At 40.5% G+C, this 13,224-nt stretch overlaps 1 protein-coding gene and 1 long non-coding RNA gene across 2 annotated transcripts; both read right to left on the bottom strand.

Moving 5' to 3' along the window:
- Nucleotides 1-1,506: 1,506 nt before the first annotated feature.
- On the bottom strand, nucleotides 1,507-7,910 carry LOC112949084 (mucin-16-like). The gene is made up of 8 exons (XM_026041462.1): nucleotides 7,742-7,910; nucleotides 5,248-5,358; nucleotides 4,536-4,699; nucleotides 4,374-4,438; nucleotides 3,590-3,765; nucleotides 3,457-3,495; nucleotides 2,623-2,702; nucleotides 1,507-1,689 (listed from the first exon to the last, which is right to left on the bottom strand). The coding sequence occupies exons 1-8, from the start codon at nucleotides 7,908-7,910 to the stop codon at nucleotides 1,591-1,593; spliced, it is 903 nt and encodes a 300-aa protein (XP_025897247.1). The 3' UTR covers nucleotides 1,507-1,590.
- Nucleotides 7,911-8,506: 596 nt separating this feature from the next.
- Nucleotides 8,507-9,176, bottom strand: LOC112949071. The gene is made up of 3 exons (XR_003249755.1): nucleotides 9,119-9,176; nucleotides 8,735-8,761; nucleotides 8,507-8,551 (listed from the first exon to the last, which is right to left on the bottom strand). It is a non-coding gene; the product is annotated as an uncharacterized LOC112949071 (long non-coding RNA).
- Nucleotides 9,177-13,224: the final 4,048 nt, after the last annotated feature.

Genomic DNA, 13,224 nt, shown 5'->3' with positions numbered 1-13,224 from the left:
TTCAGGAGGCTCCTTGGAGGTCTCCTTGTGGAAAGGAGCTGATGCTCTAACCACTAGAACCCCCTACCCAGCTCATTCACTGGGTTGTTGGAGGGCCTCTCCTCAAAGGCTGAGCCTGGAAATTTAAAGAATTTCTGTATATTCAGAGCATTCCTGCACCCATATTGGCATTGTAGCTTGGGCATATTCTGCGGTATAAAAACCTGCAAAGGTCTTTTGCAAGCAGCTGTGAAAGCTTTTAAAGCTAATATTACAGACATAATATTAGCTGTTTGTAAATCTTTGGTCAAGCAAACAGGTTTCTAATATTCCAGATGGGAAATTCTTGTCTGTGCTTAGGAATCTGATCTGGGAGATGAATGCAACCAACCTGGTGATCAGTCTTGCTTTGAAAGGAAAAAAAGAAGTTTGCATGGAAACACGGCCTACAGTGGAAGATAACCACTAACTGTGGCTTCATTAGTTCTGTGTATTCCCTTTCAGCAGAGTGGAGAGTTTATCTAATTATACTGTCAAACGATTGCACCTGAGCTGATCTCAGCTCTCCTGAGAGATCTCCTGAGCTGAAATATTGCATTAAGATGCCCAGCTGTTTCTATGGGGAGGAATTGATGTGAGCCTTACTGTGAGTTTTTCCTGGAAAATACTGGCACTTTGGTTTGTCCCAAATTGTTTGTTCCAGTGTGGCTCTTGTGCCACATGTCCCAAAGACTTTGGTTGTCTTTGGGACATATGGCACCAGAGGCTTGAGATCCAGCACTTTCTCTGTGACTTGAACATAGCTTTTCTGCAAGAGCATCCAGATGCTCTGCAGAAGATCAGGACATGCTATAGGTGCTGAGTTCTTGGACGTATCTGTCCAGTGCAGTAGGATTCAGGGGGATCGTGAAAAGTCATGAGCTCCAAAGAAACACTGGGCCCTACATCATGATGGGGAACTCTGAATGAGACCACTGAGGAGGTGAAGCTCCAGAGATTATCATAGAGCAGAAATATTTCCTCACTTGGGATGAAGCATTGATATAGAAAAACAAAAGGAATTGGTTTCACAGCAATAAATCTGGTATTTATTCAACTGAAATAAGTATCAATCTTAAAAGACCACAAGGTGCTATATCACACTTTAAATAATCTTGGCATATTAAATATAAATTATTTTCATCAACTTAAAATAGATACTTTAGATAAACCAGGGTAAAAGGATAAAGTCTAAGAAGTGATCTGTCCTGTTTTTAATTTACAGTAGTCAATCCTGAAAATCTGTAAACTAGTGTAATTAAGCCCTTTCCAGAAAACATTAACACTGAACAGCCCTGCAAACTGCAATTCCTGGCAGTCTTAATTATATGCAACCATAGAAAATGAATATAAAAATACTTCAGTGCTTAAAAAAAATCTTCCCCCACAACTGTGCTGGCAGTTTCCCGTACTATGAAAGTAGTTTTTTAATAATAGTGCAAGCTTGCATCAAGGTAAGAGAAAAGGCTAACTATAATTTATTAAAGAAGAAACATTTTCCTAGTAGTTGTAAACATCTTTCCTTCATCTGTGGATGGAACTGGTCTGTGAAAGCAGGTTTCAGCTGTTACGTCAATGTACTTTTCTCATGTTCAGATGTGGGAAATACATCCCATACATACTCTGTTGAACCTGGTACAGGTTTGACTTTCTTCTTAGGCAAAAGACAATCTGGTGGAAAATGAACAGTATTAATTGCTGAACAGCAAGTCTATATTTTCTCTTTCATGAGAAGGTCCCAAAACACTTCACTAGGTAGAGAGAGGCTCTCCCATTTGACAGATGAGATAACTTGGTGTTAAAGAAGGCACTTGCCTAAGGCTGCATAGGCACTCAATAGCACAGTCACTGATTTGATTTGAATTTCTTGTGTGTTTTTGTTTCTGATTTCTAAATCTTACTGACTGTATTTCTTTCCTCTTAAACATTCAAGGATAACAGTCTATATTCTCTATGTATTTAGCCATTCTGTTCTACATGGTGTGACATAAACTCAACTACTGCTGAAACAACGCTAAAAAAATATTTCTCCCCCCATTAAATATTCACCAGACAGAAGATCCGTTCTGCCCTCAAAGGGATACAGCTGGAGTCTAGTCCTGCAGCGTTGCTACAGCCTCTATGTTATCAGCCCTGAACACAATTCAGAGTACAATTCCTGTCACCTGTAGGTTATTAAGTATATTTACTCTAAATTGTTATCTGTAACCTTGTCATCCTGTGGAGATTTGTGGAGGATAAAAAGGCTTAAGAGAGATTTTATAAGTCATCTAACTCAACCTGTTTGTAATCTTGTGGTATGTGTTATCTCAGTTTCATGTTTCCCCCTCTCTAAAGGACTGGATCTCACTCTTTCCTTCCTTAGAAATCTGCTTAGTGGGCTAAATGTTCTTCCCTTGCTCCTCTCCACAAGACCTTGAAAAAGGTGGCAGTAACTGAAAGAGAATCTGGCACAGCATTTGATGTTACAGTGCATGTGATGTACTGCTCCCACCTGGATTCCTTGTAGAATGTGTGTCTGAATATTTTTTTCTGCAACTACTTGGATTGCTGGACACTGCAGTAGCCAAAAGCAAGAGGTGCGACAACAAAGAAGTCACTTACCAGGAAGCATATCAGGAGGAGGAGGATGAATCCAATCAGTGCAAAGACACAGATGAGGATAATTGCCCAGAATGAAAGCTCTGCAAAACAGAGGTACATCAGTTTTTTGACTTGTTCTTTTGCATGAGACATTGAGAGTTCTCGCCTGTCAAAGTACAAAACTACTAAATATCGGGCAGACGAGGTGAAATTGCTCGAAAAGCATCTGACCTTCCTGGCAAATGTGTCCCAGCAGTGTGAAGATGCAAGGGATGAGCAGAAGCTTTGGTGGAACAGAGTGAGAGTTCAAGGATACACTAAGTACCACTACAGTTAGCATTAGAGTCCGTGGATGGATTTGGGGCTATTCAGAGGGTACAAGAGCCACAGCTCCTGGCTAAGCCTCTGTCAGGGAGAGGGCAGGGCTAAGGGTTTTGGGAAATCAGCTGTAATTACTTGTGAGGGTGTTCCTGGTACCTGGAAAAGCAATGCTTACAAGTACAGGTGGTTTGTTTTTGTTGAATGTTAGTTCTGGGGGTTGTGGCTATACTTAGTGTTATTCACAGCACTCTTTGTTTTCTTTTTGTTTCTTTGCTTTTGTAAATACTGAAGTAATCAAAGCTTATTGGTGCTAGAGCATTCCACATCCCCGTGGTTTTGCCTGCCCTTCAGTTAGGTTTTCCCCAGACTCACTGGCTCTGTTCCCTGCTGTTTGCTGCCCGCCTCCTAGAAATCCTAAACCCTTGTGCTCTTGCCACTGGCCCAGTCACTTTTTCAAGGTATGTAGAACTAACTTAGTGTAGCTCAACAAGTATTCATCAGCTTTAGGGTGAATGCTCGTCTGAAAGTACTTACCATATCTTTCCTGCCCAATTGTTTCGAGTGGAGAGTAACCTGGAAAACAAGAAGTGTGAGAGGTGGGGAATAGGGCACTTGAAGTGATTAACGCAAAGCTGACAAATGTTCAAGTCATCTCAGCAGTACTCACCATCAACAGCCAAACTGTGTTCTTCCAACTGGTAGCTGGAGCCCAGCTTGGTGAACCCTTGTGTCAAGCGTGTCAGTTCCTCATATACAACTTCCTTTTCTAAAGTCCTTGAGGAGGTGTCCAGTGTGAATTTACAGACAGAAGCAACACTTGTGTAAGCCTTCCCAAGGACAGGCCTGGAGGATGAAGACCAAAGCTGTCGTCAATGCACAAGAGATATCTAATGCAGAACTGAGGAGCAGCTACAATGGAGAAGCACTGGGCGAGGTATTTGGCACTGGCATCAGTCATGCAGATGTGTGAGGAATGTGTTTTTAGCATAGGATCAATTTTTAGTTTATGTTAGATGAAAGGCACTGGTGTGTGCCATTGTGAAATACACCAACTAAATTAATCCTAGGCATGGCATTTCTGAGATATACGTCGTTTAGCTTTGTTAAGCTGATTAGTTCTTGGGATTGTTTTCCATATCTATTTAAGTCATAGCTTGTTTAAATAAGTGAGATAATGAGATTACTTGTTTTACTTGTTTGCTTGAATTTTTTATACTTGAAAATAGTTTTACCTGTGTAGTGAAAAAAAAAAAAAAACACACTAGCAGCTCCTATTTGGACATAAACATTCTGTGGTAAAGGTAAAACTGAGAGTGAGAGAAGGTACCTCCTATGTGTCATTAAACAAAGATGTCACTGAGGCATAAACACCATGCTGCAGTTCATAGTGTCATTTCTACTAAATATTCTGTTGGGACTAGAGGAAAAACTGCCTATGAGGCAGGACATACCCAAAGGTCTCAACAGTACAACCAATGAAATAGTCCTTCAGGCTGCCAGTTCTGAATACGTCAAGCTGATGGGATCAAACAAAATTAAGCAAAATGAGTTAATTTGATATATCTTTAAGCTTGACAGAGAAATCAGTCCAAGATATTGCTCTTTGTTTTTACCTCCTTTTCAATCTTGTCCTTGTTCACTTGGAACATCAGCGATTTGGAGTTCTGCAGTTCTGGAGAGTAGCGAAGGTTGGTGATGATGAAGTTTAATCTGAAGTTTCTTTCCTCAGATTGCAGGGGAGCTCTCTGAGTGCCTGTCTCGATTGCTAGTTCTAAGTCTGGAGATAAAGGGGAAAAGTGGAATATAAATTCTAGCAAAGAGAAACAGAGCCTATTACGCAAATCAGTGTTGCTTGGTGAACTTTAGGTTACGAAAAATCCAAAGTCTTAGGAGATAAACAGAATGTAGGCTGCACTGGAATCTGATACCATAACTCCAATATACTCCTTTGAAAGCTATGATCTTCAACAATTTATCAGACCAGTGCTTTCTTTGGGAATATGTACATCTGAGAGGGGAAAAAAAAAAAGCAAACTGAGCAATGAACAGACTTAGAAATTGTAACAAGTAGTTATTGCTTCCTTGCCTTAGTATATAATAAGCCCTGAAACCACTGTGAACTCAAGGACTGGACTAGCCCAGTCTTAATTTGGCAAAGGGCTGGCTCGATGCTGGCTTAAGTTCAGTGATTCAGTTTGGGGGAACATAGTGCCCCTACCCATGGTGCCACAGACCAGAAAGTTGGTAATTCTGAGTATATCATGACAAAATGTGTTAAACTGGGTAGAAACTAGGCATTTATGATCTTCTATGAGCTTTACATACTGTCTACTGAGAATCCTTCCAGCTGGTAACTGCTTCCCAGCCATAGCCCAGTTTCATGTGAGGTCCCATTCTGAAAAGCCCTTTCAACCGCAGCCCTGTTGATGCTGGGATCTGGATGGAAGAAGCACCTGCAGTCAACCACTATGGATCCAATCCTGTGGAGAGAGAAACAGAGGCTCTAAAATGATTGGACTATCTGGTGATCAGGATGCCTCTTCATGTGGGACAGTTTCCTAAGAGTTTCTGATATTCTATGTGTTAGGGAATATTTTAATCTAATGTGGTGCTACTGGGAGATGTGGAATAGAGTAGGGCTTTTCTTTTGACCACGTATGGCAAATGGAGTACCACTACCTCTTCTCTGTGCAAACTCAGGTAATAAGTATGCTGCATGTATAGATCAGAATGAATGAATGACCCTTGCTGTTAAGGTTTCTTGTCCAAATCCTTTTCCAGCTAGAAAAGGACATGAGATATGCCCAGAGTCCCTTTAAAACCCTGCAAAGTCTCCATCTGGAAGAGGAAGGGGGGGGGGAGTTTGCATGGTCACCATTCAGTGTTCTGTCTTGTGATAAGATTGCTCATCACACTCAGAATCACAGAATGGTTAAGGCTGGAAGGGACCTCTAGAGATCATCTAGTCCAGTCCCCCTGCTCAAGCACAGAGCAAGGCCCCCCTGCACAGAGCCTGTGGCACAGGGTGGCATCTAGGAGGGTTTTGAAGACCTTCAGAGAAGGAGACTCCACAACCCCCCTGGGCAGCCTGTGCCACAGGGCTCTGGCATCCTCACAGGAAGAAAGTTCTTCTCATAAGGAGATGGAACTTCAGTGTTTCAACTTGTACCCCTTGTCTTGCCCCCTTGTCTTGTCACTGGCCACCGCAGAGAAGAGTTTGGTCTCCTCCCCTCCACATTATCCCCTGAGGTACTTATACATATTGATCAGATCTCCTCTGTCTTCTCATAGCAATCAGTAATTACAGGGATATTTGAAGAGGCCTGATAGACAGCCCAAATCCTCTTAAATCCATATAAAAATCCTGATTGAGACTGTATAAAAGCTTCAGTTCTAAAGTATATTTAAGATCCTCCAAAATATTCATTGTCAGCTGTGGAGCAGTGACCATAGTCGTGGCCCACCAAGTCTGAACAAACTCTCTCATTAACTCCAGGAAGCCTGCGAATGACTTGGATAGTCCTTGGAAAACAAAATTCAAAATCGAATTGTATAACAAACCTTAGCTTTGTGACAGTGCAATTCTGGAAGTAATTCTGCAAATGGCTCTGATGATATAGTTGGTTCATCTGAAATAAAAATGTTAAGTTTAGAGTTCTGGATCTTATGGTAGATGCTTCAGGGTAGCAAGAGGACCTCTAACTTTGGAACAACAACAACAACAAAATTCTGCTAATCAGATTTTCATGGGAGATAACTTGTATTTCAGAATATGCCTTCCAGTGATGGAACCTGACTTCCAACTTGGTGGTCCTAATCTGAGTTGTCATTATTAAAATATGTTGTCTGCTGTCAGTAGCTGTTATCTTGATCCATATTCCATGGGCAAAACAGACTCAGAACTCAAAACATGGAACGGTTTCATGTGAAAAGAGCTTCATTATGGCTTTAAGAGAAGAAAACACCCCCCAAATCCCCTTAGTTAGGGCAGGTGACTAGTGGATTGATATTTTAGTGGATTGCTCCTGTGGAGGACCTGCACTGGAGTCTCTCCAATTTTTATGCTGAACTCTGAGATGGAAGATATTGGTGTTCAGACGCAGATCATCTGGTGCAGTTATGGTGATTTCTGAACAGCAGCTCTTTACCTTGTTACTGATGCTTTCCATTGCAGCTTTGTATTCTGATGACTGGGAGTCTGGGTTGGTTAGATTTTCATTAATTATTCTAAAGCTGAATTTATAGCCCATTTTGGCTGGAGCTTCAGTTAAGACAGGCTTTCTAGTGATACTTGTGAGGTGGAAACCTAAATAAGAAAATCAACTGTAACTTCTTGCATCAACTCTATAAACACACCACATATGCAATATGCCTAGATCCTTATTTAGTTTATATGAATTAAAAATAAAAAGAAAATTATCACAGAATTACAGAATGGTTGAGGTTGGAAGAGACTCCTAGAGATAATCTAGTCCAACCCCCTGCTCAGGCAGGGACACCCAGAGCACGGGGCACCCGGTCGTATCTAGGCGGGTTTTGAAGACCTCCAGGGAAGGAGACTCCACAACCTGCCTGGGCAGGCTGTGCCAGGGCTCTGTCACCCTCACAGGAAAGAAGTTCTTCCTCACATGGAATTTGTGATTTAAGGAGTAGCATTCATTCAAAAGAGCTTGGTTATGTCATAACGCCAAAAGCTGTGGAATTCCAATAATTCAAAGCAGAATTACATTAGCTCTCAAACTGTGATGAAGCTCGCTCCTCACTTTTCCACCTCATGTGACTCCAAAGTGGTATTTTGACATTGTTTACAGATACTTACCATTGACATACAGGCTGTTCTTCTCCAAGCTATATTGCCCTAGTTTGGTGACACCTTTTGTCATGTTGCTCAGCTCTTGATAAACCTTTTCTCTATCAAAGGTGGCAATTCTGCTGTTATTTTTGTAGCTGCAGACTGCATCTAGGCCAGTGTTGTCCCTGTCTTTCATGGACCTATGCAGAAATGTGAGATGCATTGTTAGGGACACTGCTGATGTTTACAGAATGTTCCAGAATGTTCTGTGTAATTTATGAGTGGGAAAGCCATTAGCACAGTTAATCTCCTACTTCTTTTGAGAAGATATTAAAGAACTGTGGTAGCAATGTCTACAGGAAAAAAAATACTTTTTCAGCAAGGAAAAGTTTATTTATTGGCACATGCAGAGGATACATTTTTAACCTTTTTAAGCTACAAGGCTGTAGCTACCAGTCTATAGTGTATAAAAGCAGATGGTGGCAGTTACCTTCCTTTCAGGATTCTTACCTGAATCTCATCACTCTACATCCTGTGTAGACAGGGCTTATGCTGCTTCTCTTAAAAAGAGGGTCAAGCTGTCAGGAGGAGAAGAAAAAAAATACAGAGAATTTAAAAGTTTGTCCTGAATTTAATGCAGATAGAAAAAGCCATCAGCATAACACAAACTGGACAAAACCAGAGCCAGACTTACATAATAGTTAATAACTTTCTCTGTAGAAATAAACCTGCGAGTACTTGGTATTTCCAGGTCTGCAGTGTATGGGAGGTTGGTTAGGGTGAAGTTAAGTGTGAAATGCCTGAATGTGGGGCTTGGTTCAGTGGTTGAGCTCAGAGCTACAATCAAAGGGGAGAAGGATTATAAGCTTTGCTGTACAAAAAGCCGACTTCCCTCTTAAAGAGATTCCCAATATTAGCAAATTTCAAGGCTAGCAGATTTTAAGAATCTGTTCCCCTCTCATTTTCTGAGTGCACCACTCCTTTGATAGCTTTCACAAGAACAAGTGACAAAACACTTACACAGTCTCTCAAGCGGTTCATTGTAACCTGGAAAGGAAATGCAAGAGAATCATTACGTAAGAGCACGATACATTTAGAGAGTGAAAGAGAAGAGGGGATAATGAAACAGATGACTGGAGAGTGAATCACCAGAACCAATCCCTGTGTGAATTTATTAAACAAATGACCTACTGCTTAAGCAGAAGTATAATAGTGAAGACTGCAAGGAAGAAAATACGTGTCATTGCTTAGAAATACATACTGGTAGGACAGAAATCAGGTGAAATGTTCATACACAACTCAGTGACTGAGATAGTATGTAATCCTCATTTTCATTTTAAGATAGTCTGTTGCAATACAAGGAATAATGCCTTGTGTGGCCAATGCCAGGAATGGTCTCTTTACCATTAATGTAGAGGCTCTGGTTATTAAGTCTATAGGGTCCCAGTGTGGTGATGCCATTTGTCATGTTACTCAGCTCATGGTAAACAGCCACTCTGTTGAACGTGGGGCCTGAAGACTCATTTCTGTAGCTGCAGGTGGCATCCACTCTTGTGTCATCCCTGTTCTTCACCGACCTAGGAAATGGGCCATTGTTTCAATTTATTTTAGCCAGCTATTAAGAAGTCTGCCTTAACTTTCAATATATGACCAGAAGTGCATCAAAGAATGTCATTGCATTCATGTGTTAACTATTATTATTGTATAGAATCTTTCAAAGAAGTCAGTAACCCAAACTTTTTCTAGGCATGACTGACCTGAATGACATCCTATTGCAACCAACATAAGTAGGGCCAATGCTGCTTTTCTGGAATAGATGGTCAGCCTAGAAATTTACAAAAATATATAAGCAAAGTGTTACAACAAGGGAGAGCTCAGAGATGTAAAGGAACTGTGCTCAGGCGGGGCATGATCCTTCCAGACTTACATAATAGCGCATGACTTTTTCTGTTGACTTGAACTTTTTGGAATTTGGCATCATCAAGCCTGTGGTGAACTGGAGATTGGTTATAGTGAAGTTCAGTGTAAAGTTGCTTATTGATGGTGACAGAAGTTGTTTACTTGGATTAACAGCTGCAATGATAGAGGTAAGTTACTGTTTGAAAAAATATTATGAACATCAGCCCTAGAAGAAAAACTAAAGGAAAAATTCTCTGGTATTCTAGTTGACCTCTGGATCATAGTTGACCTCTGCATCTGTGATTCTGTGATAGCAGTTGTGGTACCCTAGCAGGACTCTTGAATTGTTATAACACTGTATTATGGGCATTGTGATACTGTTAGACATTTAACCCAACTTTTGTTTTAAGCTATTGCTAACTAACAAAACCCTCTTGTCCTTTCAAGTGGTATTTAAAGGTACTTACATTGTCCATGCTGTTGTTCATTATAACCTAAGAGGAGAAAAAAAAGGTACAGTATCTGAGAAACTGACTTAGAATTCCTAAGTGCAGAGTGAAATTTGTAATTTGAATCTCTTTTGCCTGAAATACTTTGTATAAACAGTTACTGGAGAAGATGACTGATTTGATGACTGTCTAGGCAGGAATGCATATTGAACACTTGCAGTGTTGTTGTCAAATTGCTGTACACAGAATCCTCCTTTACTTACAGGAGCCAAAAGGAAACTTCCCATAGCCTAAATCCAATCTAAGCACTATGTTGTCAATTTGTCAGTAGGCCTGTTGTCAGTAGGCCTTTTGTCAACTATTATCAAGTTCTAGTGCTGTTCCTCTCCAAAGGAATACATTTTACCTTGGGAGGGTAAGCCTGATCTTTTCTGGAGAGCTATATATACTATATTATTATATGACACATGATATACTGTATTTGGCCTAGTTATTCAGTTCAAAAGAAAAACAAGGAATGAAAACTATTGTTGACAGTAGATCCTCCAGGATGGTGTTTACTTTCACCCTTCATGCAAGTACTACTATTTCTGTGGTTATGTGTTTATTCAGTTTCTCCATCCAGCTACTACCAAATTAGCAGTCGGAGGACCCCCTTACCATTAACATAGAAGCTGGCTGCATCCAGGTTGTAGGGTCCTAGTTTGGTGCAACTGGCTGTCATGTTGCTGAGCTCACGATAAACCATGACTCGATCAAATTTAGTAGTGGCAGTGTTGGTTCTGTATGTGCAGACCGCATCCACACCAGTGTCCTCTCTGTTCTTCAAAGATCTAAAAAGTAACATGTTTACTTACAGCCTCAATGCCTTGCATGTGTTTATTTGAATTTGCTTACACAATAGCTAGTGTGGAATTGAATTTCTTGTTAAAATATTATTTAAAAAAACACTATTTGTTGAAATAATGCCCTCAAATTTAGAAAGGTAGTATTCGTTGTTTTATACAATCAGAACAGTGTTCTTATGCTCTAGCTGGACAGGATATAAAGTTAGTCATGCTAGTCTTTTTATCTAGTGCAAAAGAACTTATGTGTTAACGCTCTGCCCCATCATTTTTCCATGAACTCTGAAGAACTTAACAGGATCTATCAGTTTAGGAAGAAGGGGAAGCAGAAAGTAATTACATGCTCTCTGTATGATCCTATACAAAGATCTCTGTATAATCCTATTGTCTGTCAAAATTTGTATTCCCATTGTCTTCTGTAAGAAAACTATTTCAAGGACATATCCCATACCTTAGTGTCAGCACTGTGCAACCAATATAAGCAGGGCTAATGCTGCTGTTCTTCACCACATGGTCAAGCTAACCAAAACAAAACAAAACAAAATTCAGTGAAAATATATTAAAAAGAAATGAGCTAAACAGCCACAGGAAGAACCCTACTGATGCTCACCAGATATGTCAGAGTGGTTTTTGTAGCAATGAAATTTTTAGAATTTGGGTCTCCTAGGGCTGGTCTGTAAGGGAGATTGGTTATTGTGAAGTTCACTGTGAAATGTTTTATCCTTGCAAAAGGAGGAGCTGGAGACATCGCTGGGAAAAAAAAAAGGCACAAAATTTTGTTTTGAGTAGAAAGCAAACACTTTTTTTAATCCCTGTCCTTTACAGATTCAACAGTTTCTTTCTACTGGAAGAGATAGGTACTACAATGAACACAGTATGAAATGGGAATGATGATACCAGCAGTTGTGTGGAACATGTAGCTATAGAGCAGATGAGGGTTCTCTAGCTCACCTAGATTCCTACAGAAAGTCAGTCCTAGCTGAGCAGGCTCTAAACAGCTATCTGACAATTTCTGTTACAGAATTGAAGTTAACTCCATCTCACCTTTTAACTTATTCAGTAAAAAACCTATGAGCCCACTAGCTTTATACTGCATGTAGGTCCTTGAACCTCTGACCTTTTCTTTTTGCAAAGCTGCTTTTGGAACAGCTTGTAAACACCAGTTACTCTCTAGCCTTCTATGTGTGTAGCTATCTATATCTCCAAACAGGTCTCCTCATAACGTTGTCTCTAAAGTCCTCTGTAATAAAGGGCATAGGATGTAATTCAGTTACTCCTCTGGAGAAGTTCTGATTAAAATAAGATCTGTTTTCCAGGAAGAAATAATGCTTTGTGAAACATTTGAATGAAGAGTATTAAGTTACAAACTGTACTTGGAAGATGATTATTCTCCCTGTTTAACAATAAAGAGCTACATCAGGCATTGATCTCTGCAGATCCTGTACAGAGCCATTAAGACCTGATGCAGTTTAATCACTTAAAGTACTTACAGGGCATGACAATGCCTTCATGGTAATCTGAAAAAAAAAAAAGAAATAGGGATTAGGACCCTAATTCAAAAATAATTGTACAGATGAAAGATTCCATGGAACGACAAAGATTTCCTACTTCTGAGCAGTTATTATTTATTATAGGAAAGGGAACTGTTATGTTGAAGACACATAGTCTACATAGTAAATGAGTAAAAAGTTCCAGAACAAGAAACATTACAAATATGAAGAAAAATCTAAGCATTCCAACATGAATATTTAAAATTCACCTAAAATAAATAAATAAAAAAGATTACAACTAAGAGGAGCAGAAAAATCTAGCTTAAATAGCATATTTAAAATAAAAAAAAAGGAGAGGAAAAATAAATAACTTAAACGATGAAAAAAAAATTACCATTGACATAGAGGCTGTCCTTGTCCAGGCTGTAGGGCCCCAGCTGCGTGATACCTTGGGTCTTCTTGCTCACTTCGTGGTAAAGACCCACCCTGTCCAACGGCGCGGGGGAGGAGTCGTTGCGGTACGTGCAGACAGCGTCCACGTGTGTGTTGTCCCCTTGCCTCCCTGGGCTGCAAAATGCAAGGTGGCGATGCCTCAACTCCTCTTCTGCATACCGTCCTCCTCAGCAGCAGCGAGAGCCGTGTAGAGCCCGGCCTAACACCCTCCATCGCTCAGAGGGTGAAGAGTGGAGCAGCACTCCCAGGCATGGCAGCACAACGGGGACAAGGTCCTGCCCCCACAGCAAACGGGGGTAGAGGAAGACACAGCATGCCACATCGTGGGACCCACCAAGGAGGCTCTTGGGCCTGGCACCCTACCTGAAAGCAGT

Source organism: Nothoprocta perdicaria, unplaced genomic scaffold (assembly GCF_003342845.1).
Source record: "Nothoprocta perdicaria isolate Ctin4 unplaced genomic scaffold, notPer1 scaffold_286, whole genome shotgun sequence".
Classification (NCBI taxonomy): domain Eukaryota; kingdom Metazoa; phylum Chordata; class Aves; order Tinamiformes; family Tinamidae; genus Nothoprocta; species Nothoprocta perdicaria.
Note: the sequence above shows the minus strand (reverse complement) of the source record. Positions and strands in the feature narration are given on the sequence as shown.

What these genes read in the sequence shown, in the direction of transcription:
- LOC112949084 (XM_026041462.1), bottom strand. Translation starts at nt 7,910, where the DNA reads ATGAAAGACAGGGACAACACTGGCCTAGATGCAGTCTGCAGCTACAAA. An exon ending in GGAAGGATTCTCAGTAGACA is followed by an intron (nt 4,700 to 5,247) that starts GTATGTAAAGCT and finishes CTTTATCTCCAG; the next exon opens with ACTTAGAACTAGCAATCGAG. An exon ending in ACACAGTTTGGCTGTTGATG is followed by an intron (nt 3,496 to 3,589) that starts GTGAGTACTGCT and finishes CTTGTTTTCCAG; the next exon opens with GTTACTCTCCACTCGAAACA.